This window comes from Carassius gibelio, chromosome B3 (assembly GCF_023724105.1).
Source record: "Carassius gibelio isolate Cgi1373 ecotype wild population from Czech Republic chromosome B3, carGib1.2-hapl.c, whole genome shotgun sequence".
NCBI classification, from domain to species: domain Eukaryota; kingdom Metazoa; phylum Chordata; class Actinopteri; order Cypriniformes; family Cyprinidae; genus Carassius; species Carassius gibelio.
In genome coordinates this window covers 7,278,629-7,304,013 of record NC_068398.1, presented here as the reverse complement: position 1 = coordinate 7,304,013, position 25,385 = coordinate 7,278,629, and the positions used below count along the sequence as shown (strand labels likewise).

Here is a 25,385-nt window from a genome sequence, read left to right as displayed (position 1 = left end):
TAAAATTTCATTTTGATGCTTTGGAAATGTTCTTATGACGTTTATGCCAATAAAACCCCTTGATTTGAATTAATTTTTGTGTGCATTTAATTTTGGATTAATTAATAATGTACAGTATGTGCTGTATATTTTTTTCTTGTGCTTCTATGGTCATAACTATTGTCCTTGATACATTTTCCAGAGCAGCAGTGTACATGTGCTTCTTTCATCAAAACATTTAAGAGCCATGAACATGAGTTATGCAGCTGAAATTCTTCACTGTATTCTAAATAACAACTATTAAAATCATGACTTCAGTCAGTCTCAAATGGTTTCACATGTCAGCCTATTCAATTTAAAAATAGATTTAATAATCTTTTTGTTTTTGCAATTATACTTTTTATTTGCTGGGATCATCCACATTTATGCTACATATCCTTGCAAGATACAAGTTAGCGATGTTATCTAGTTGAGCAAGTAAAAATAAATAAAAAACAAAAATTCTAGTTAAACTAGCTAAAGTTAATTGTAATCAGGTGTACCAATACGATCTCAAACCATTTAATCACTTTAACAACAAATCTAATAACCGACGATAAACGTTGTATGCCAACGAACTTGAAGAAAATTTGAGGTAAATGTAGCACATCATCAGATTATGGTAGCTAATATTAAGTGTTTGTTACTTTAGCAGCGATTAAGAGTCTACCTACCTCAGGCTCCAATAAACATTAATAAAGCTGGCTACATAAAATACAACTATTATCTAGATTCATGAGAGGTCGGCTAATGCGTTCAAATGTCGAAAATACAGTAATTTCCTCAATTTACCAGCGAGCGTACTTCAGAAACATATTGAAAATGTGTGGAGTTCAGCGCTGGAACTATCAGTGTTTGGAACTATTGGCTGCTCCACGACACGCGTTACTTCCGCATTCCAAAGTTCCTATGGCAGTCGATGGGAGTGTCGCAACTCTGTTTTTCAAGGCTCTGTCAATAGCATAGAAGGATGCCAATTTTCTAGGCGGGGCAGTGATATTTTAACCGTATCTTCAGCTTCTGTTCTTATCGGTTCATCTCGCGTCCTGATGCGAGCATAATTAAACTATGCGAAAGTGAAAGTGTTTCTTCCCGTGAATAATAGCTTTGTCTAATTTTAATTCATGATGGACATTCTTACCTGTATTTTAAGACCACTTCTTATTATGATGGTCGCTGATGGTAAGTATGATCACTTTTAAGTTTATACGCGATTTTTAACACATTACTTAATTAGTCTGTTTCTTGACAGGGTTGATTGTGCACAGTCCCTCTGGTCCTCTGGTTGCTCCTCTGGGATCTTCAGTGGTTTTGCCCTGTTATGTTGATGAACTCTTATCAATGGAGGATCTGGAGGTAGAATGGAGAAGAGCAGGCTCAGAGACTCTGGTTCATCTGTATCAAGATGGTGAGAGCCGACCAGCATCCCGGCATCAGGATTATCATGATAGAGCTCATTTCTTTACTGATCAGATTCAACATGGAAACTTCTCTCTCCGTCTGGACAATCTGACATCTAAAGATGAGGGAAAATACACCTGTAAAGTTTACAGTCAGCGGGATTCTGGAGAAACTGTGGTTCAAATAAAGCATGGTGAGTGAGAGCCACCTGAATTCTGTTGAAAATATTAAAGACATGAATTTATTTTATCTGATGGAATTTAAGGCATATATTATTCTTTCAGAGTGTTTGCTAGTGTATGGATCAGAACAGTCTGTGTCTGCATATGATGGTGAGGACATCACTCTGAACTGCTCTGTAGACTCTCACATCACACCTGACCACATTGAAGAGGTTTCATGGATAAGAACAGATGGAGGTATTCTGGTTCTGCTCTTTAAAAACAACAAGACTTTTCCAGATTCATCACATGAGAGATACAGAGACAGAGTCGAGTTCTTCACTGCAGAAATCCCCAAAGGAAACTTCTCTCTCAGACTGAAGAGTGTCAGAACTGAGGATAAAGAAGTTTACATGTGTAAAGTGTTTTCTGGTGGACTTTCAGCCAATGCAACTGTTGTACTGGAGAGACTGGGTAAGTCCACAAACATACTGTTGGAAGTAAAACAATGTCTATTTGTGGCAAATTTAAATAGACAACTTCGTTGGCGATGGACATTTTTTGTAAACTCCACCCACCTTTCAAATAATTTGAATATTGTTCTGTTGACACAATTTGATCATTGCCTCTGTCATCATTTGCACTTGGTGTAAACAAGATACTTGTTAAAACTGCTTGTTTTAAATAGTATCAACCACGCAGTGTAAGGTGCAAATAACTGTTAAAATGATTGAATAAGATTATTTAAAGAATGAGTTGTCTTGATTTCAAACATCCTAATTATATAAGAATTAATGATTAAATACACCAAGTTGATTCAGGGCAGATGCAAATGTTATATTTGATGTTTGTTTCACAGGTTTCTCTTCTTGGCACATAGCCGTGTTGTTCTTCTGTTTCGCTGCTGGCTCTGGAGCTGTGCTTCTGCTCCTCTCTCTGATCTACTGCAGATCAAATAACACTGTTTGTAAGTGAATGGCTATATATATTGTTATTTAAATCTGCATGCCACAAAATAAGTGTTTTGTTAATTAAACTGTGATTATTCTGCATCTTCTCTCCAGCTACAAGCAACAAAATCTGGAACCTTCAGCTTTCTTTGGTCTTTTGTCCAAACATCTGTATGTTCTTGGCCTTCATCCTCTGGGGCTTTACTGAAGGTGAGTGGTTTAGTGTTCTTTGTTATATTTGTAAATAGTAAAATAAAATGATTATAATATTGATACATAAAGTAATATTAATATAATCTTAATAATGTAGCACACTTGTTGGTATGCTGTGTGTATATATTCTGTAATGGTTTAACTCTTCAAAACTTTCACATAACACAGTTTTTTTGTCATTAATTAGTTATTATTCTGTTTCAGGATTTTTGAGTGAGACCATCACTTGCTCTGCTCTTTATTTTCTAAGGCCTGTTATGTTGATTTGGGCCATGCCTTATTTAAAGTATCTTCAAGGTATGTTAGGATTTAAAGTTTATTTTTTATTACTTTTTGTTTTAAGGAGATCAGTTAATGCATTTTGTAGCAACATATTAACACGATACATTACAATATTGTTAGTCATTCCTTCTTTTGCCTTTCAAGTGTCAATTACTGAAGCATGACATTTGTTTTAAACCACAAACTCAGCCTCAAGATTATTTTCTAATTATATTTTTGGCAGCAATGTTGAATGTGTCAGGAACATTGTAGGATTTGTAGTGAAATAATCCACTTTGTTCTACCCAAAACGTAATACTGTTTAAATGCTGAGTACAAGCAATAGAAGAAATATGTGATGCATAATAGTGCCATGAATCTTGTTAACAGAAATATTTTGAATGCATGCCTAAGAAACCTGGTTATGAAGTATCTGAGGGATTTAGCATCTGCAGGGTGATGCACGACCATGCTTCATTTTTAATGTTGGGAGTAAGAAAATGCTGTTCTTTATAGACAGATATACTAATGCCTATATCAATACCATGACCGTGCATTGGTGTGTTACAAAATATGAATTTGATGTGTTCAACCCTTTCTGTCAACAGACATCCTTAAAACATGGATAAAGTTTTTCAAAATAACCAGAGAGCTTGCTATTTTTACAGTCGTTTTTTATTCAGGTAAGTAAATGCACATTTCACACAACATTCTGACATTAGCTTTGTTTTCCTCAAAACTAAGGCACAAAATTAGAATATCGCATAGGGCTGCACGATTATGACAAAAATCATAATTGTTGATTGTTCCCTTGAAATTGTAATTGCGATTATTAAATACGATTATCACAATGCTAATACCATGGTTTGAAACAACCGTATGCCGTATTATTATATGAAAATAAACAAGCTGAAAACACTCTAACTGAATAACTTCTAGTGCTTTTCTATAGTATTAAACCTCAAATGTCAAATATACATCGGATTGGTTTCTTCTTTAAATTATAAAAAAGTAATGTTATACTAAAATATATGGCATATTCATGGCCGTACACATAAATTAATGTATTTATTTGTCATTTAAACTGATGTAAACAGAAAAAGAGTAGACTGGAATTTTTTTAAACCTGTCGCCCCCTCTAGTGGACAGCATTGGTCAGATAAAAAAAGCCACTAGGATTTTTTGGGTAGTTAAGTCTGACCAGTTATACAGCAACGGGAGTCAGAAGATCTGAGCTGAACTTAGTGAAACATAGAACAAGGTTCTAGTCGGTGTCAATTATTCTTATAATTAATAATAATAATGTTCAAATAAATGTTGGCTTTCTCAAGCCCAACAAAGAAGACTAAGAAGAGAAACATCAACCAATTTAGTATGTAATAAAACTAATATTACTAATTTATTTCATAAATTTAACTATATTAATTTTCACAATTATTAAGTAATGTCACACACACCTACAGTGCATTAGACTTAAAATACGAGAGTGGTAAATGTTACAGACATGTTATCATGGAACTGTTCAGTCTATTATTGATTTTTATTTCTGCTTCACTTTTATTGCATTCTAAATAGCAAATGAAATGATCAAAATGTACACGGACCGTAATTTTTTATGTTTGTTCAAAAATCAGACTCGGACGCAACAACCCAAGCTTGTTGAATTGAAAATTAAACAGAGAAACAATTATCCGTTTGTGAATTATTCCAAAGAAATGGAAAATTAAAGTTTGAAGCCAATTTTTCATTTGGTTAATTTTGATGTTGCAAATTGAACAAAGAACTGCAAAGTGTTACACGGACCTCAGGTAATTCAAGCAACATTGTTTGATGCATACTGTTAAGTTCATCACATCTTTACATATGTACTGTTTTTGCACAGGACATCATCTGTCTTGTGTGACATTTAATGTTTATTTATTTCTATAGTTATTTTTACATATGGCTGGAGAAAGAGAGCACACTTGGATTGGAGTGGAGTGTACTTTGGAATTGTTGTGCTTCTCTGTCTCATCTTGAGTAAAGGTAAGAGCTTCAGTATGATTTGATTCCTTACATTACTGAAGATATGTGACATGCTAAGTATGTAAGCAAAGATTTATTAAGGTGATTTATTACCAATGGTTTTGTTCATTTAAAAAAATTTAATTCTGCAATTACCAAAAAAATATAATCAAATACATACAGAAAATGCAGACAGTTTCCTTTTAGGCCTAACTGTGTTTGGTACATTTGATTTCTAGTTGATGTCTTAAGGTCGTCCAAGTCAAGAGTGGTGAACACATTCTTTGTGTTTTACTCCAATATGAGTTATTAGAGTTGCAAAGTAATATTACTTCTAGAAAGAAGTTTAATCAAAAGTATCCCACACTGTGATAGACTATCTGGAATCTTCTAATACATTTTCCATTCACGTTTGTCTTTCTTCTCGCTCCCTTCTTTAGGTTTTAAAAACCAAAGGTGGATTTTAGTTTGCGTCTATTTATGTTCTCCTTTTCAGTTGTTTCAGTTGTTTCTGATGTACTCATTTGGATATCCCTCTTTAGGTAACACCTATATACTGATCCCTTCATAATTTATGAAACTGATATGCAAAAAGTAGTTTGTAAAAATGTCTCTTTATTATATGCTTTTTAAATATATTTTTTTTAATATAAAAATTAAAAAGATATATAATTCAGCCAGTTTCACCTTGATGTAGAACTTGAAAAGTACATTCAGTTTTCTGAGCAAATCATGTCATGTGTTTTAATGATATTTAACTGGTGATTTGTTTGGATGGGAAAGTAACGGATTAATTAATTATTCTCTTATTTTAGGACATCTCATTGTGGTAATGGTTTTGTCACTACTGCAGATCTTTATATTCTTTTTACCTCGTCTGCAAGCAAAATTCAAATGTAAGTACATGCTGAAATAAGTTCTTATTATTGTATCTGTATGGGTGTGGAAAGAGTAAATCTCAAAAATATTCATTTTATGAATAGAAATACAAACTTTATAATATGTACGGTACTTAAGTTGGTATAAAACAGAAGTTGTCGCCCATTTTACTACCAAACTGTGATGTATTTATGAGAGAAACTACTGTGAAAAAATAATAATAATAATTGGATGTGACTTAATTTTTTATCCACTGGTTTTTGGTTGCATTCTGAAAAGTGAGTTGTGTTTACCAGATTAAAGGCCTACGTGCTTTTGGCTTAACTGCTGCATGCCCAGCATATCATGTTGTATCATAGACATCAGGTGATTCATAAGAGGAGGTAGTTATGACATTTTGTTTCCTTTTAAGATTGCGAGGTAAAAATAAAAATGCACAAAGAATTGCAAGAATAAATTGAGCACCAAAAACACTTCTTAAGAACATTAATTGGATTAGTTTTAAATTCATGCCAACATGAATTGATTCGTATCAGATCTGAGATCAGTTTAAGTATGTGATGTGAAATTTAACGAATGCTGATGACCATGTTTATATTCATAGTTCTCCACCATAGATGGATAACATTATTTGGGATAATAGTAATAACACTCCTGGATTTCATCCTATTGATTTATGTTCTTCCAGCCATATTGGAAACAGAGAAGGGTATGATGCCTTTATCTTTAATTTTTCATATTGAAACACATTGTTAAAAAAGCATATATAGATTTGTAAAGATAAAAGTTTAAGTAGATTTGTTGTGGGAAAGCTCAGATTTGTCTTTTATGTAATGGACAATTATTATTACTATTATTTAGTTTATTATTATCTTGACCTGGGACAGTGAGTAATGTGTATTTTCTTGATCCTTGTGATAAATGTTAGCTCACATAATAACTAAATTAATAATTTGACATTTTTAGAATACACACAAAATGTTGTTTTTGTAAGACATGTTGAGCTGATCAAAATGACTTGATTTTATTTGACAGAGTGCTGGGAATGGATCCGTGTCATTTTATTTATAGAAGTTCTGAAGCTGATCGTGATCTTTAAAGCAAATGTGCAAGGTATTATCCATCCCTGGCTTATGTTTTCTACTGTATGTCTTTTATTACCCAATACTGTAGTTATAAAAGAGCATACATTATGGTGCTGAAGTAGAAATGATGTGTTATGTCTTACAGATGCAAATAAAAAAAATAGAGCACCTTTTTGTTATGAAATAACACAATGCTGTTTGTAAATAAATGCATAAATAGTTACATTATTAATCAATTAATACATAGATATACACGTAAGACTTACACTTAAGTCACATTTGTGTTCATTGAAGTGGGACTAAACAACCAATTTACAAAACGAAAGCCAACTTTACCCCACAAATCTAGTCTGTTTTGTTTTAACAGTGACTGAATGTGTAGTAGTCCAGAGACGAGGAGAAAACACTGAAACGAGCCACAGACGAGAAAATTCATGTAATTACTCACTGATAAATCCCAATATATATTATATTTTTCTTTCTCACAATTTAGAGTAAGCCTTTGGCATAAAGCCAGTTTGATAGTATTGCTATGAAAAGAGTCCTGCATAATTAATGCATCTATTTGATTGTTTGCCTGTTTTGTCTGTCTGTGTGTTACAGTGTCCCGCTGTAATGAAGTCATGTACATGTTTGGAGCAGTTGGTGTTATTTTGCTGAGCTCAGTTACATTGACTGCAGAACTGATCCTGAAAGCTCGTGAGTGGATATTTCCAATTTCTGCAAATAACTGTAGGTTTGTCTCTATATGTGTGTATATAATTATATATATGTGTGAGTGTGTGTGTGTGTGTGTAGCATCACACTACTTTTGCACAAAGATCTTGCTGAAAATGAACAAAACCCAGCATGGTTACGTTTAACATATACTGAAAATGTACCGCTTTGCTTTCATATGTCCCATGCATCTGTCTGTTCAATGTTATTCTTTCATTTCTATTCTTAGGAAATGGTGAGCGTGTCTTGAAGGATCTGGGAGTCATTGTCTTCCCTTCTGAATGTGTTTTTGCCTTGTATTGGCTGGTCTTACAAATGCATGCTTACTGTAAGTATCTTTTTAAATCTTTTTTGTTTGGAATTTTTTATTTTTATTTTATTGGACTTTATTACACAAAACAAGTACAGAAGTGACAGTTTTTCAGGGAGAAAGAGTGAGAGATCAAAATCATTGTCAAAGAATAGAGAGACTAATATGATCTACCAGCACTGAACATTAAAAATAAGGACTTCAATAATGACTCAAACTCAGAAATGTTAGTATGAATTATGTGCGTGCCGGTTTTTTTGTTTTTGTTTTGTTTTTAGTCAAAAAGTGGCCAAAAGCCAGTGAACCTTTTCAAAATACATACAATTGTAATCAGTTTGTGGATAATAATATTTTATCAGTACTAGCCGAATATGGTAGATTTGTTTTCAAGTTTCTATAATGCTGATTTGTAACAGATACAAACAGGGACAGGCTGGGACAAAAAAACGGCCCTGGACATTGACTAGGCCTGGCCCAAAGCAAACGGGGAGCGGAAATTTGACAACAACAACAATAACGCCTGGCATGACAACCTGAATATAACTTCCTAACATCATCCCTAACAAGTACCTCTCTTTCTCCTCTCATGTTCCATACTTGGATCTGGATCTGGATGTGGAACAAGCTCATCTTTCTGTCCCTCATCATCATCACTGGTGGCATGTTGCTGCATAGCTGTCTGGCTCACTACTTCACTGCTGCTTATATTTAACTGCGAGGTGCTGCTGCTGGCTGTGCTGCTAAATATTTCAGTTAGTTTGCGACATTAAGCGGCTTCAGTATCTATTCATATTGTTTGTTTGTTTGTTTGTTTCTATGCTTCTTCTATCTAACGTCTTTGCTCTTCCTACTCTTCCACTTCTTCTTCTCCTTACTTGGCGGCCATGGCCAGTGCAGCTGGCATCCAACTTAAAGGTGCATTGCTGCCACCTACAGTACTGGAGTGTGAAACAGATTAGTGGGTAAAAAACAGGTGACTGCGTGCGTGGCGGGTGGTGGGCTGGCCGTCCTGGAGAACCGGCCGTTCTGTGATTCTCCAGAGCACACAGATGGCCAGTCTGCCCCTGGATACAAACAGTTATTGAGGTGAAGGAGGTTCAGTGCTGCTAAAAGTGAGGTAAACGTCGAAGTGACAAACAAAAAGTGACCAGTAGTGGCAGCCTGCATTATTTAAGTTTGGCCTTTTATACAGTCGTTCTTATTTTACTGAACCAATTACAAACATTCTTAACAACTTAGTCTCTCTAATGTCTCCTGTCACACAGGGAAGATTGTTACAACTGGGTAAGTTCAGATTTTATTCAACACCGTATTTATGTTCTCTGTGTGTGTGTGTGTGTGTTTGTGTATGTGTGTGTGTGTGTGTGCAGTACATGCAACTGTTTATATATCAATGTTAAATCTGTAATTCTCTTTTTCTAATGCAGATTTACACAGAACTCACCTCACAGAGGTCATCCTAGGGTAATGTAATAATTATAGATGTTGGTTCAGATGATGGAGTTCAGATGTGTAGTTGCCAAACAACAATGTCTTGTTTTGAACACAGAGCACAACAGAAGATCATGAAACGGAGAATCTGTCTGCACCTGATCCTGACGTTTAACAGACACAGATATGAGAAACCAACTTGTGTACCTTTATCCTGTAACAAACTGACACTGAACATTACATTGTAAATCACAGGGTTTGGTGACATTCTGGTACACATTTTCAAAAGTAAATGCTGTTATAAGTTTCTTCTAATAATTATTATTAACAAAACGCAACCATTTCTTCATAAACAGATTGACGTACAGCTATTATGTGTTGTGTTATTAAAAATATATGTTTATTCATGTTTGAGTATTCAGTTAAAGAAGAGGGAGCTGAACATGTTTAGTAAATCTATTGCATTAGTGGTTTGAAGCCCACATATTTTCTGTTTCAGCTAATATTAAAGTTAAACAGATCTGTACAACATTTAAATCTATATAAATGTATTAATGTAACATTTAAGTCACTCCAGCAGTTTGTATGGTATCTTAATTGCTTTAGCTTATGTGTGTGTATATGCATTTCAATAATAATAAATGTTGAGAGTGCTTTCTATTGAAGTCTCCAAGATTATGAGATATAATCATCATATATCACAATAAAAATCATGAGACCACAAAAGCTTTATCAATTCTTTAATTTGACTTTAGTTAAATGACATTGATTTGATGTCCTTAGTAATATATGATGCATGACGTTATCTTCTGAGCCCCGGCAGGGCCATAGCTGGGGTTTGCAGGCCGATCATGTAAACAGCACAAATATATAAATAAGACAAAGATACAAATTAAATAATGTTTAAAGTGTGTGTGTCTGGTCTTCTATCCTGGTGGGGACTTAAACCAAAAAACAGAAAGTTTCCTGTGAGGGATAGGTTTACATGTAGGGCGAAAGAAAATACGACTAGTACAGTAGAAAAACCATTATGCCTATTCAGAGTCTCTACAAGGATAGAAAACAAGACGTGTGTTTGGAAAAAATAAATAATAGGGACACCGAACGGTCACTATAAGAGGCAATGCATGCAATATAATGATGCACATGTTTTAAAGTCCTGACAATTGAAACATTCAAGAGACTGTAAACAAGTTGCCAAATAACTTAGTACTCATACGTTGATCGCTCGCTGAACCACTTTAAACCATTTCAGAACAATACTTTGACATTACTTTGAATTTTTCACTCTGCTATTTCACAGAGAACAGAGCATTTGCCAGTTTCAGGATCAGATCAGTCCAATAAAATGTTAGGATTGCAAAGATGGCAATATAGTTACAATGGAAAATAAAAAATTGAAAGGAAAGGAGGAAGTATAGGAACCCTTGCATATTTGAAATTGACTAATAACCTTGATCGATTTATTGAAATTTGGGCTTTGAATGATGTTTTGTGCACAGTAAATTATGAAAATGAATTGGAATTACATTAAAAAAAAAAAAAAAAAAAAATATGTGACTGTTAAAGTGGTATAAATGAGGATTATATATTTTTTAAATGTTAATAATTTGCTTAATATAAGTAAATCTTTTTAAGGTTATTGTGTGGGTATATATATGCATGTGTATTGGGAAAAAGGAATATATGTACTGTATGAGTTTTTAATTCATTTTATTATTTATTTGTTATAAGTGAATATTGGTTGAGGTATGTTTATATAATGTATTTACAAATAAAGGCGTGTTAAAGGTCTCTCTCTCTCTCTCTCTCTCTCTCTCTCTGTGTGTGTGTGGTCATTCACTGTAAATTTGTTTGATTGAGATCAATGATTTCTGATATCAAATCCTGTAAATTTATTTTTATACTATTTCTGAATACACACAGGGATGGAGACGTCTTCAACCATGTCAGGATAGTATCATATTTATTAAAATCATATTTAATAAATTAACCTGCTATATCAGGAGACCTATAACTTCACATTAAAGGTTTAGTATATTATATTGGCATCTAGACTATCAGTGTGGATGCAGCATCATAAGCTATCATAAGATTTGAGTGGCCATAAATGGATTTTTAGATTTGTCATGCAGTCCACTTTCCTATTTCTTTAAGCTTTTTATTATTGATTTTATTTTATTAAATACATTTTGGGTATCCGTCCGGTAAAGACTAATAAGGTTGCATCATAGCCTTTATCAGTAGAAAACTCCAAAAATTCGTCAATAATATTAGGGGAAATGATTACTCTTAACTTTTGTAGTTTTGTTTAGCCTTTGAGAATGTATTATTATTAGGGAAAATGGCCAAATTATTGTAATCATGCCGCACTATAATATCCATCTATGATCCATCCATCCATCCATCCATCCATCCATAGCTACAGTTAAAAAGTTAAAGTAAAAATGAAAGCGAAAGTAAAGCAGTTATGCAGTTGGTCTGGCGAATTCCACTGCTGCCTCTATCTAGGATTAGCATCTAGGATTAGCATTAGATTATTAAAAAAAAAAAAAAAAATCTAATTTTCTGAAAATAATGTGCGATTTTTCAAGATCTATGCATGTTTGGCGAAGTTACGAGCTAAAACGGCAGGTGTGCAACCTCTGAAGACCTCTGAAATATGTTTCATGAGGTTACGAATGAAATCGCCATTACAGATACCTTTGATCATTATTATTATTTATTATTTATTTATTTAGTTTTATGCGTGTTATAAATTCATGAGGAATATCTTTAGATAATGACGGATTATAGTGATTTTGGGCTCTTTTTTTATCTGGAGAAACTAAATAATGACGTCTATTTTTGTTTTATGTTTTATAGTTATGAGCAAAAAAAAAAAAAAACTAAACTAAACACACACACACACACACACAAAGCTTCTAATATTTTAATGTTTTTTTTTTTTTTTTTTTTTTCATTAAAGGGATAGTTCACCCAAAAATCCAAATTATGTCATTAATAGTTTAATGTATGTGTTTTTTTTTTTTTTTTTTAAGTAAAAAAAAAAAAATCCCCTATTGTCATTTGTTTTTATTCCCAAGTTTGCCTTACAAAACAGAAAACAACAATGTGTTGCCACAAATGCACAACTACAGCACTGGAACTAGCCCATGTGACCAAAAGTCTGCTGTTGAGGTTTTAACCCCTTACCAGTCACCCCCCATTTTGGCATGGAGAAAGAAATGACATACCCAAAATAAAAAGGTTTCTGCTAATTTTTCTTTCTGACTAGATACATAATCAACATTTGTTCACAAAGCTGACACTTCAAAGTTTACTGTTCAGGAATCAGAATTACTCAGACTGTTATGATAATAGAGAAATATAAGCTCAAACATAAAAACAAAAATACAAATATTAAAAACATATTTTTTAAATGTGGTAAAAAAAATTTGTTGATGTAGGATGTTATTTTAGAAACACAGTGTAGCTAAAGCCACAAGTCTACCAAAGCCTTCGTTTTTAGAGGCTAATCAAAGGCTTATCAAAAGTCTTACTATAAAAATTAAACAGAACATTTTCTTATGACCTTACATGAATTATTGTGACAGAAATGCATTATGAAGAAGAAATGCACCTGCTATTAGTAGCATTAGAGCCAACGTTAGCATTTAGCTACATCAGACAATTTATGAAATTATTAGTACACTTTTACTCAAAACTCACTTTCATCCCCAATCGAGTGTTTGCAATAACATCCTTTTGCGATCACAGGTGGAATTTGGTTGTTTACTGTTGTAAAAATATGCTATTTATAGCCTTTTACATTGCTGTACGAGTTAGCATTTCAGATGTAAATTTCTTATATTTTTTATAAAAATGCCCCAGATTTCAAGAAAATCTCATACCAAGCTTTACTATCGTTATCGCGGGTTTATTATTCGGATATTTCGTGTGTACAGAGGTTTATCAGTGTTGTTATGGGCAGATAACAACCAGGAAGTGTACAGGAACCATGTGACACGATGTGGCGGTGTCCATTTGGCCTTCAGGTCACATTAAATGTGTGTTAAACTCAAAACTGTCATAAGCCATAATAACAAAACCTGTCTGAATACTGTAAGTCTCCCATATTTAAAAAGACTATTTTTTCCCCCAACAAATTCAGCATCTATGTTTAAGAACTCCTGGAAAATTAGATGTTTTCATGGCATATGTCTTGTCTGAATGAAAAATATTCATATTTTATTAAAATGCTGTTGGAAAAAAGCATAAGTTAGATAATTGTGATACACTTAATTATACACTATTATATATAAAATATGATAAAAACAAAATTAGTCATTATTATTTAAAATCAAAATTTACAATTAAAAACACACCAGAATTTTATTTTTCATAATGGCAATTAATATTGTTCAATTTGATACTGAATCTTTACAACATTTCTGTTGAAAATCATTAGAAAAAGTTGGACATTTAGTGAAAACATGCTACAAAATGATCAAAAACATCGAAAGTTTTTCTGTCACACATGATGCACATTTGTATGCCTTTAATCTGTGCTGTTGTTTCTAAAGATCTGACCGCAGGTTTCAGGAAGTCTTGAGGCTTGAACACAGTCTGTGTCTTTACCTGTCTGTCATCATTCAGTCAGTATGGAGCTCAGGCAACTTTCTCTTGTGCTCTGTGAGTATTATTCTATCTATCTATTTCATGTATTTTAATATGGTAATTACTATTATATTATAAAAAGGATCAAGTTATTTAGTGTTTCTGGATTTTTTTTCTCTCGCTGCTAAACGAGTTTCAAACCCAGATCTAGTCTAAGATATACTGTGAGAGTGAGAGATGATTTTGAGACAGGAAGTGTGCAGTTAGTGCTGTTTGAGAAGAGGAATACACTCTGTTGTGTTGTAGATCAGTGTATTTGTTCAGTCATCAACTCTAGATCAGTTATAAGATGCTGTAATATACACAGTTGACCATGTTCACACTGTAATGAGTTTTCTCTTTGTGTTTTAGTGCTGATTTCAAACATCCACTCTGAACAAACTGAACGTGAGTGAATTTGATTCATGTATTTCATCACATACGACTGTTTTTACAGTAACTGTTACAAACCAACTTAATTATGATTATAAGGAGGTGTGAAAAAAAAACCCACCAAAAAACATAAGTCTATCAAAAACAACATATATATGTATTACATTCACTCTGTAATCATTTAGATTTTACAGAGAGAAACAAGATCTTCTGCTGGAAGACTTGTTGAAAAACATAAACAACTCATGTTTTCAAATTCCCATTGATTGTATATTGACAGTTATAACAGTTATAGAGAACAACACTTCAGCCTCATCTGATTTATGTTTCACAATCAAGTGATTGTGTTCATCTAGAAAGTAAAAGCAGCAGCACATTATTTTTATTGTGAATTGTTGTCATTGTACAGAAAGACCAAAAGCCAAAGTGAGCATTAAACCTGATCGTCATGTGTTCAGAGGAGAGACGGTCACTCTCAGATGTGACATTGATGGTGAAGGAGTCTCTAGCTGGCAGTACAGCTGGGATAAAGACGGTTCAGACAGTGTTTTCAGTAAACTACAGGAACACACATTCAGTTCTGTTACTGAGACTGACGCAGGTAAATACTCCTGTTATGGAGCAGAGAGAGAAGGATCACTGAGATCACAACAGAGTGATGCAGTTACACTGACAGTATCTGGTGAGTTTGATCATCTCTTCATAAACACAAACAAGTTTAACATGTTAATGAGTGATGTGTCTATTTCAGATAGACCCGAGGCAGTTTTAAGTGGTTCCCTACAGAAGTGGTTGCCTGAAGGAGATCCGGTGACTCTGATCTGTGAGGTTAAAGGCTCCTCTACAGGCTGGACATTCAGCTGGTGTACTGTTTCATCAAGTAAGATATAATGTGCTTCACCTGGTAACATCTGGATTAACTGGTTTCATAAAATATATTACAGAGTAAAAAAAAAAAAAAGGAGAATGTAGAAAATCCATTAAAGAATCAATCGCGCCAATTAAAAATTATTGTTTTCTAATTATTTTAGAAAAAACAAACATAATCTGACTCAATACCAGATGTAGCTGATTAACTGTTTTTGACAGATTTTTCTTTCTTGAAAATAATGGTGTTGGTTCTCTGCATTGTTTCTGCATTTGGAGCTGTGCTTCTGTTCTGCTGTCTGATCTACTGCCCATCAAATAGCACAGGTGTGTTTATAAGAAGAGCCATATTTCCATACTTCATATTTCCTGTAATAAATTCAGCATGTGTTACTGTAAGTGTTTTGCTCATTGCTTGCACAGCTTTCTCAAGCAGAACAAACTTCTGGACAATTCAGGTTTCACTTGTCTTTTGTCCAAACATCTGCATGTTTTTTGCCTTCATCTTCTGGGGTCTTTCTAAAGGTAAGTTTCGTGGTTCATACATTTACAAAAATGAAATTACTAAAGCACAATAGTAAATTTATTTCTTTGTATTATGCAAGAGTTTTTTATCACTGACTTAAAAGGGTTAGTTCATCGAAAAACCACAAACGAATCATTCGCGAACGAATCATTCAATGTAACTGGATCTTTTTGAATCAGTTCACCAAATGAACTGAATCCTTTTAAACGGTTCGCGCCTCCAATACGCATTAATCCACACATGACTTAAGCTGTTAACTTTGATGAACACTGAGCCGAGCCAGATAACAAACAAAAGACTGACTCGTTCTTGAGTCATGAACCGTTTCTGTCTGACGGTGAAGCAGACCGACACACAGAGCGTCTGAATTGAACTGATTCTTTTTGTGATTGATTCTGAACTGATTCTGTGCTAGTGTTATGGGTGCGGGTAAACCGAAAGCTTGAATCAAGGGCAATCATCACCAATGACGCCATTATGTTGAACGCAAAAGAACTGGTGAACCGTTTTCTTCAACCGGTTTATTGAATCGAACTGTCCGAAAGAACTACTGGTGATCCAAACACCGATGCAACCGGTTCTTCATTCGTGAACGAGTCAGTCTATTGTTCGTTATCTGGCTCGGCTCGGTGTTCATCTTCAGTTCTCTCTTCACAGCAGTTCAGTCAGTGTACTGTTTGAGTACATGAATTATTCCGGGTTATTGGTTTGTTTTAACTCAGAGGGAGTGTCAGCCACATTAAACACGTTAACAGCTTAAGTCATTTGTAGATTAATGCGTATTAGAGATGCGAACCGTTTAAAACGATTCAGTTCGATTTGGTGAACTGGTTCAAAAAGATCCGGTTACATCAAATGATTAGTTCGCGAACCGGATATCACAAACTGCTTTGTTTTGAACAGTCTCACAACAGACACGGAAGAGAAGACAATGCTGAATAAAGTCGCAGTGTTAGATGAACTAACCCTTTAATATTACTGCGTTGATATGTTGTGTTTGTTTATTCTCTCTTGATGTAATTCTTCATCACCATCACCACACAATTTTTTGTCATGTCATCTTATATCCAAAACTGAATGCTATGTTCCAGGATTTGATAGTGAGATAATCACTTGCTGTGCTCTTTATATTCTGAGACCTGTTATGTATCTTACAGGTATGTATTAGAATGTAAAGGTTTTCTTCTTCTTCTTTTTTTCGGGGGGATAATAAATGGAGAATTCACCTAAAAATAATTAATTTACTCAAGCCAGGCCATCCAAGATGTAGTACAGAAGAAGATTTTTAGCTGAAACTGTGAGACTGGGTGATTTCACTTGGTTAAAGTTACTTACCATCACTCTTTTGTGTGTTAAAGTCCCCATGAAATCAAAATGAAAGTTTTTTGTCTTTTAGTATGAATATGTAACCCACTGCCTTTTTCTGGCAGTGGAAGAAGATTTGGTGCACAGTCCTGCAGTGTGACTTCTCTTATGACAAACATAAAACTGTCTCTGTTTTTCAAGACAAGCCATGATCAGAAATAATGATTTTTTCTAACTGCATAAATTTTTTCATGTGGGTGTGTAGTGAAGTTTACACGATTCTTTTTAAATACGCTGCTATTATTGCCATTCATATACTTTCAACATTCATTCATCATTTATCGCATCCAAAATGGACACAACATAGCAGTGAACACACACACACACACACACACTGTGAGCACACACCCGGAGCAGTGGGCAGAAATTTATGCTGCGGCACCCGGAGAGTAGTTGGGGGTTGAGTGCTTTGCTCAAGGGCACCTCAGTCGTGGTATTGAAGGTGGAGAGAGAGAGCTCCCCCCACTGACTATCCCTGCTGGTAAGAGACTCAAACCTGCAACCTAAGGGTTATGAGCCCGACTCTTTAACCATGACTTCTCCATGACTTCCCCTTGACTGTTGTACAGTCTGACATTAATAGTCTCGTGTAGCCAGACCATCAGATTGAAGGTCTGGAATTCATGGCAGCTTTCATTGGTCAAGGCCCGCCCATGAGGCCATTTGACTGACATGTGAATCAATCACAGTTCGTTTCGTTCAGTGTCACGTTTCGAGGCGTGGAATTGTCGCCACAATAACAGACCGTTATGTAAAACTCTCGGACATATTTTAAAGATTCTATGCCTTGAACTTTAAATATTTCATATACTTTTGAAAATACAGTGTTTAGTTGATCCTGATAATCGGTCGTCCTCACTGTGGGATTTCTTCTTTTGTGAGGGAGTTTGGCGCCACCCCAAAATGAAAATTTTGTCATTAATCATTTACCTCCATGTCGTTCCATCCCCGTAAAAGCTCTTATCATCTTCGGAACACAATTTAAGATGTTTTGGATGATAATCGGGAGGCTTGTTACTGTCCCATAGACTTCCAAGTAAGTAGCACTGTCAAAGTTGGAAAAGTATGAAAAGCATTGTCAGAATAGTCCATCTGCCATCAGTGTTTTAAACATAACATTATGAAGCGACGAGAATACAAAAATTGTGAAGAAAACAAAAATAACAAATTTAATCAACAATTCCTTTGTCAACAGTCTCCTCTGTGTCTCTCCACATCACTGTATGCTGCGTACGCTCTTCTGTATCAGGTACACCACAAGGATGCGCTGTTTCTACCTGTATTTATGCTTTGATTTGAAAGAAAACAGTGCATCCTTGTGGTGCGGCTGACGCAGAAGAGTGTAGACCGTCTGAGTGATTTGGAGAGACACAGATGAGAGGAATTGTTGAATAAAGTCATTATTTCTGTTTTCTTCACTTACAAACAGTATTCTCGTCGCTTCATAATGTTATGTTTAAAACACTGATGGCAGATGGACTATTACAATTTTTCATTTTGGGGTGGAGTATCCCTTTAATTCTCATGATGTAAACTGGCCTCATTTGATTGAAACAATACATTGACAAATATTACATAGTAATTCCAGTTTGATTATTTATTTATTTATTTTGCACAGTAACAATATTTATTTTATATGGAGTAATATTTATTTGTCTTCTTTTTTTATTCTTCTGACAGTTTTTTATATCAATGAAAAGAGTGCACATTTTAGGAACATGGCACATCTATTTCTTGGAATATGCTTTGGATGTGTTGCGGTCTTCTGTCTAAAACTGTTTAGAGGTAAGAGTTTCTCATTAGTTATCATAGTGGCTTAGAAAAGAGATTAACGCATGTTAGTGTGACACCTAATACCTCCAAACCTGTCCCTAACCTTACCTGTATCAATAGCTGAAGAAATGCCATTCAGTGTGCACACAATAAGTATATTTCACCTAACAATTTTTATTATTATTATTTATTACATACTGTAGTAGTAGTAGTAGTAGTAGTATTACAAATACACCTGAAGTGTTACCACTAGATAAATATCCACTTGCATACAGAAGGTTCTCGCAAAATAGTTGTTTAAATATCAGAAAAGATGTAATAAGCCTTTTTTTTTAGGATTTGGTCGGATGCAGTTTAATTGGATCTCTTCATTTTTTCTATCATTGGCACTCTTTGTCGAACACATTTCCTTATGTGGCCTTCTCAAATCAGGTAAGTGAGATTAAGTGTGTAGTGTGTTAAACTGAAAACTGTCATGAGCCATAATAACAAAAACTTGTCTGAATAAGTCCCCCATATTCAAACAGACTACAATATTTTTTTTCCCAACAGTTTCAACATCTTTGTTTTAGAACCCCTGGGCAATGAGATGTTATCATGACATATGTCTTGTTTGAAAAAAAAAAAAAAATAATTAAATAAATAAATAAATAAATATTTTTATATTATTATTGTAAGAGCCATATAGAGATTAGTTCATCTGAAATAATAATTTAGTAAAATTAATAAGAAAATATTTTATTAAAATTCCTAAGAAATATTTTGGTTTAAAATGCATACTTAGTAATGTGTAGATGCAAGCGATTGGATGTGTTTAGTTTTAGTTTGAAGTTAGAGACGTTGGAAGCAACACAGTTTTTTGACCGTGCGTACCATGTAACATTATTTATTTTATGTTTTGGAAGTAAACATTTCAAATGAAGATCGTGGTTTGCTCGTGTTTCAAATACTGGTTATAATTTGACTGACTTCAAAAAGTTGTACAGAAGAATTAGAAGCAAATAGGTGCCACTACAATTATCTTATTTTTTTACATAGCAGGTACAGATCTAATTCAAAATTTATTTTATATGAACATTTTGTAATGGCTTTCTTTTGGGAAAGTCTGTTCAGCTCTATACTACAAACTAGTTAAAGAAAATAAGATAGCTGTGATGCAGGATTTTTTTTTTCTTTTCCACTACACATTTTCCACATCACTTCCTGTTTAAAATGGCTGCCCACAGGAAATGCCCAAACTGGTGCAACTCATGCCATTTATCACAGGGGTGTGCAAAACACTTGAACATATGAAACAACTAATAGACCATAATGAAGACATTATGTGACAGTAATATTCAGTCTTAGTAACTTCATGACAGCCAGAGTTGTTTTTATTATATTTTGTTGTGTGCTCTAATCCAAGGATAAATGCATATATTCTGCTCATCATTTTGACTTTTGAATCACTTCAGATTTGTTCTCACACAAAGGCAGAACATTTAGTAGTGTGGCAGGATCGAAATCATGTAATCACTCTTTGCTAAAAATAATCACTTTAAGAAATGTTCAATGTTCTTGACATAACAATTAAAAAAAAAAAGGTATATAAATAGTTGTATTGATGCAACAGGACTAATAGTTTTACAATATTCTATAGTAGTTCTAGTATAGTAGTAAGAATATAATTTTGTCATAATAGTTTCATGAATTAGTGCAACCATTTGACGTCTGTGTTCTAGTGCATCCCTCTCATATGACCATGTATGCATCTGGAACAGTTGGTCTTGTTTTGTTGAACTCTGGACTACTGTCATCAGAACTGATCCTGGAAACATGTAAGTTTGTCACATTGTCTGGAGGCTCTGGACTAAATTTACAATATCACATTATAACAAATCTTTACCATTTTATTTGCAAATGTCCGAATCTTCCTTTTATCCTCATGTAATTTTTTTTATTTTAATGCTTAGGGAACGGGGAGCGTATCATTAAGGATCTAAGAATCATTGTCTTCCCCTGTGAATGTGTTTTGGCTTTATATTGGATAATTAACTTCCGTTCTTTCTAAGTATCTTATAATATTTTTTTAATGGAGACTCAGCTTTTGTTTTGTTTTTTTTTGCTAAATATTTTGACATTCAATATTTTACAATATGGTAACATGGCATTTATTTTTTTCTCTCTCTCTCTTTCTAATGCATCCTGTCATATAGTGAAGATTAGGCCTGAGTAATTTCCATTTTTTATTCTTTATAACTGTTATCCTCTAGAAAAAACTGTGTAGATTGATAGCTGATGAAAATGTACCTGCGGGAACTTTTTCAGTAAGTATAAATCACTGCAGTTTCCAACAGAAATGAGCACTAGAGGTGGTAAAACAGCAAGCATTTGTAATCGTTTATGATTACAGCTCCATATGTTTGGCTTTCTGAACATAACAAGCTTGCTTGGTAGCTCAGCCAGCAGAGAATTGGACTTAGGATGCAGAATCCTTGGTTCCAAACCCTGTCAAAAACATGACTCACGATGAATGAGCTGAAAGATGAGAGATCAAAAAACAAGCTAAAACGCCATGCTAGTGATTGCGTTTTTACATCACATTTACTTTTGTTTATACTATCGAGTAGATTTAGGACAGGTGTAGTGCAGATACGCTATTTTAAAACGTCAATGCTATTAAAGTTATAGTGCCACTTAACAGACATTTCAAGGCAGAACTGCGGCGACGTACAAAACCAACATCACCTAAAATGCACCATATACTGTATATGTTCATCGGTTCACTCATTGGACATTTTACATTGAATATGTCACGAAACACACATGGCGCTATGTATTTCGCATCTTGCAAAAAAGTTCCCACAAGTACGTTTTTGGCATGAGAACAGGTTGGATATTTGGCATGTAATTGTGTTTTTTCCTGTTATATTGACACAGATTTGCACACAATGTATATAATTCAGATGAAAGTCACTGACATCATCTAAGGGTTATGCAAAAATATATCAGCTGATCTGCTGGATAAGGTTTGTCATCTTAGTATAGAGTACAGATATGTACGTGCTAATTTCTTGTTTTGAACAGAGAGCATGAGACTCATGAAATGGAAAATTTGTCTTCATCTGATAATGGTGAATCAAAGAGACCGAAATGAGACTGTGCAAAATAAGCCACATCCTGCACTCTGACCGATCTTTTAGGCTGAGCAAAGTCTCAACAAGCAAGGGGGTTTGGTTTTCTGTCACCAGTTACTTCCATGATTTTGTATTTGACATACAACTATGTATGTGGTTTGTTTTGTGCATAAATGTAATGCTCATTTCTTGTGTCTCCTGTTTTTTTTTTTTTTTTTTGGGGGGGGGGGGGGGGTTATTTTTTTATATATATGTACAGCAGCAATATTTGTCATATGCTGACATCTGCATGTCGGTTTTGGATGTATTGGCAGTAGCAATTCTCAGTCTCTTCTCTGCTGCAGAAGCAGCAATGTAGATATATTCAGCCAAGACCAAACTCATTAAGATCGAACTGATTTGAATGATGTCATTCAACAGATCCATTAAGATCTTTTCTTTGTCTGTTTTGACCTTCATTGTCTCTATGTATTAAAAAAAAAAATGAACTGAACTTGAACTTTTTGAAAACCTTGTTTTAATGGGTATATATTTAAAAATGGTCTTGCCACCTGATGCAATCATTTATATTTTTTGTTTGAACTTCATATCCAATGATTAAACTTGCATTACAGATTTTTAGTGTATTGTCCCTGTGTATGTGTTTGGATCAGTTGGTGTTGTTTTATTGAACTCTGTTACACTGATGACTGAACTGATACTGAAAACAGGTGAGTAAACAAAACACTTTTCTTTTTTTCTTTATTAAATAATAACAACAGTGTAGTTTATTCCATATTCCAAGTTCAATGTATATATATATATATATATATATACTTTAAACATGTATTAATAACACTGAGAGACTGTATATAGAAATACTTTGCATGTCACAATGAAGCAGAAATTACCCTCTCAGGCTAATTTTAATAAAAATATAATGAGCTGAATTAATCCTTACTAAAATTGTCATGAATGCATTCATTTGTCCAAATAGTGCTAATCATATTTAACACAAATACTTGCATCCACTCTTCTTTTTCAAAGAATGGTGCTGGTGCAGTGTACACTTAAAGGGGTCATGGACTGCATTTTTTTATTATTTGATAATGTTTCTTGAGGTGCATATGATTACATCAGATATTGTTTCAAATGATCTACCCTGATTTTAAACCTCTGATCTGAACGCTGTGAGATGATTGGCTAACATATGGGTGATTCTATAAATTGAGATACATTTGACACTACAGTAAAACTACAGTGTCCATCAGTTATGATCATTCGTCAGCCGCAAACATGAGATGAGAGCGAGCATGGGCGTGGACGTGTGCTTAGCCTGTTTACAGTCTTCACCATAAAACACATTTTTTTATAATTGTGTATATGTTCATGTTTATTTATGTATACGTATGTCAATATGAATATTTAAAAAAAAATGTTGTTTTTGAGCAACTGCGATGGTGCCTCCCTGGGTGTTGGTACCCTATGCAAACTGCATACTCTCTCTGTATATTCGGAGCGTCAGTACTGACGGTAAGTGACCACAAAGTGGAAGTGGTTAAAAAACAGAGTCCAGCATTAAGGTTAAGACACTTGGGTTCTTGGAGGTACTGCAAGGCTGAGCAAGGCTTTATGTGGTCTGTTATCACCTCAAATGGATGTTGTGGACCAGGGCTTGAGTGGGACAAAAAACAGCCCTGGCATTTTTTGGTCTAGGTGGCCAACCACCACTTTGATTGATATATATATATATATATATATATATATATATATATATATATATATATATATATATATATATAGGAATTATGAATAAAGCCTCTAAACTTCAATCATTCTCACTCCAATTGGCTGGATTTCAGATTTGAATGATGCGTGTGCAATCCCATAATCCCACACTACAGTAAATTAGTGTAAAAAGCAGGAACTACAGTTACAACACCTGCTTCTTGTAAATGAATTACAGTTGACATGCAAATTTACTGTTACTGTAAAACCTTATTTGACCCATAATGCATTGCGAATTATAGCTACATCTTGTAAAATGTTCAAACAGTGATATTCTGTAATATTTTGCTGTAGAAACTACAGCAAATTCTGTTCATTCTACACCACCGTTCCCTACGTCGAAGGTTACGTACATAACTGAGACATGATTATCCTAACATTTTATGCACAAAATGGCCGTCATCTACTTTATAATCCTTCTTATCCTTTATAACCACTCTAGCATCATCAGTTAAATCACTGTTTTATATATATATATATATATATATATATATATATATATATATATATATATATATATATATATATATATATATATATATTGATGAACTCTTACTAATGGAGGATCTGGAGGTGGAAAGAGCTCAGAGTTAGACTCATAGACTCTGGTTCATCTGTATCAAGATGGTGAGATTTGACTTGAGGAACAGGACAAAAATTATCACCATAGAGCTCATTTTTTCACTGATCAGATTCAACATGGAAACTTCTCCCTCCATCTGGACAATCTGACAGCTGAAGATGAGGGACCATACACCTGTACAGCTTACAAATAACAAGGTTCTATTGAAGTACTTTCATCCAAATCAAATTTGGCACTGAGACTTGGTAAGTCAACGGATAAAAGTAAAAGAAAAATATTGCTGAGCAATTATTTTACTATATTTTATATTTTAAATATAGCTTAATATACACTCCAATGTGTGTGTAATAACTAGAACGATTCTGTTCAGTTAAATTTGTCTGAATGGGGCTGGATTTCTGAAAATGTAGAAGTGCATTAAGTACAATTCCAAAAAATAAATAAATCAAAATGGGCTACACTGTAAAAAAAAAAAAGAAAAAAAAAAAAGAAAAAAAAAAAATTGTGGTCAAAAACACTGGTAGCTGTGGTTGCCCAAATTTGACCATAAAAAATATGATAGCAACATTTTATCTTTTATGGATTAAACATGAATTTACATTTTAAAACCATATTTAATTAACTGATATAATGATAATACCAACATATAGAAGTATGGAAATCATTTTTTTACCATTAAAAAACATTGACAGCCACCAAAAGGGGGCAGTGATGAGAACATCTCATGATGAACCAGGTGCAAAGTGACATTCACACAAACGCTTAAACACTATCATGGTAATACACTATTAAATAACTCAATAAATATTTGACAACAGTTTAAAAAGTGAAAGTGACGTGACATACAGCCAAGTTCGGTTACGCAGTGTGCCCTGTACAGAACATTAATGTAACATTCTGCAGCACCAGTGATGTATGAAAAAAGAG

General features: G+C 34.0%; 2 protein-coding genes and 1 long non-coding RNA gene across 5 annotated transcripts; all 3 read left to right on the top strand.

Moving 5' to 3' along the window:
- The first annotated feature begins 926 nt into the window (after positions 1-926).
- On the top strand, positions 927-10,156 carry LOC127952287 (uncharacterized). Of its 2 annotated transcripts, none has more exons than XR_008152893.1 (18): positions 927-1,200; positions 1,271-1,612; positions 1,704-2,054; positions 2,440-2,547; positions 2,645-2,740; positions 2,948-3,040; positions 3,613-3,687; positions 4,934-5,029; positions 5,449-5,550; positions 5,824-5,904; positions 6,492-6,596; positions 6,923-7,000; positions 7,340-7,408; positions 7,576-7,671; positions 7,919-8,017; positions 8,416-9,283; positions 9,427-9,463; positions 9,549-10,156. XR_008152893.1 is itself a non-coding variant. In XM_052550677.1 (18 exons), exons 1-18 carry the CDS (start codon positions 1,143-1,145, stop codon positions 9,603-9,605), a joined length of 1,962 nt encoding a protein of 653 aa, XP_052406637.1. In that variant the 5' UTR covers positions 927-1,142; the 3' UTR covers positions 9,606-10,156. The 2 variants fall into 2 exon arrangements, 1 of the variants encoding a protein (XP_052406637.1); XM_052550677.1 differs by having other exon boundaries at positions 9,265-9,283.
- A 3,814-nt stretch (positions 10,157-13,970) lies between these two features.
- Positions 13,971-15,975, top strand: LOC127952289 (B-cell receptor CD22-like). Of its 2 annotated transcripts, XM_052550679.1 has the most exons (6): positions 13,971-14,104; positions 14,441-14,476; positions 14,871-15,143; positions 15,213-15,341; positions 15,551-15,655; positions 15,752-15,975. In XM_052550679.1, exons 1-6 carry the CDS (start codon positions 14,074-14,076, stop codon positions 15,904-15,906), a joined length of 729 nt encoding a protein of 242 aa, XP_052406639.1. In that variant the 5' UTR covers positions 13,971-14,073; the 3' UTR covers positions 15,907-15,975. The 2 variants fall into 2 exon arrangements, with proteins under 2 accessions (XP_052406639.1, XP_052406640.1); XM_052550680.1 differs by lacking the exons at positions 15,551-15,655; positions 15,752-15,975 and having other exon boundaries at positions 15,213-15,383.
- Positions 15,976-18,685: 2,710 nt separating this feature from the next.
- On the top strand, positions 18,686-22,876 carry LOC127952292 (uncharacterized). The gene is made up of 4 exons (XR_008152895.1): positions 18,686-19,004; positions 19,329-19,424; positions 20,714-20,809; positions 20,945-22,876. It is a non-coding gene; the product is annotated as an uncharacterized LOC127952292 (long non-coding RNA).
- The last annotated feature ends 2,509 nt before the right edge of the window (positions 22,877-25,385 follow it).

Excerpts from the sequence above, each read along its gene's own strand:
- LOC127952289 (XM_052550679.1), top strand. The coding sequence starts at position 14,074 with ATGGAGCTCAGGCAACTTTCTCTTGTGCTCT. Across the intron at positions 15,144-15,212 it reads AGTTACACTGACAGTATCTG|ATAGACCCGAGGCAGTTTTA; the intron begins GTGAGTTTGATC and ends TGTCTATTTCAG. Across the intron at positions 15,342-15,550 it reads CTGGTGTACTGTTTCATCAA|ATTTTTCTTTCTTGAAAATA; the intron begins GTAAGATATAAT and ends TGTTTTTGACAG.
- LOC127952287 (XM_052550677.1), top strand. The coding sequence starts at position 1,143 with ATGATGGACATTCTTACCTGTATTTTAAGACCACTTCTTATTATGATG. Across the intron at positions 1,613-1,703 it reads TGTGGTTCAAATAAAGCATG|AGTGTTTGCTAGTGTATGGA; the intron begins GTGAGTGAGAGC and ends TTATTCTTTCAG. Across the intron at positions 5,030-5,448 it reads CTGTCTCATCTTGAGTAAAG|GTTTTAAAAACCAAAGGTGG; the intron begins GTAAGAGCTTCA and ends TCCCTTCTTTAG.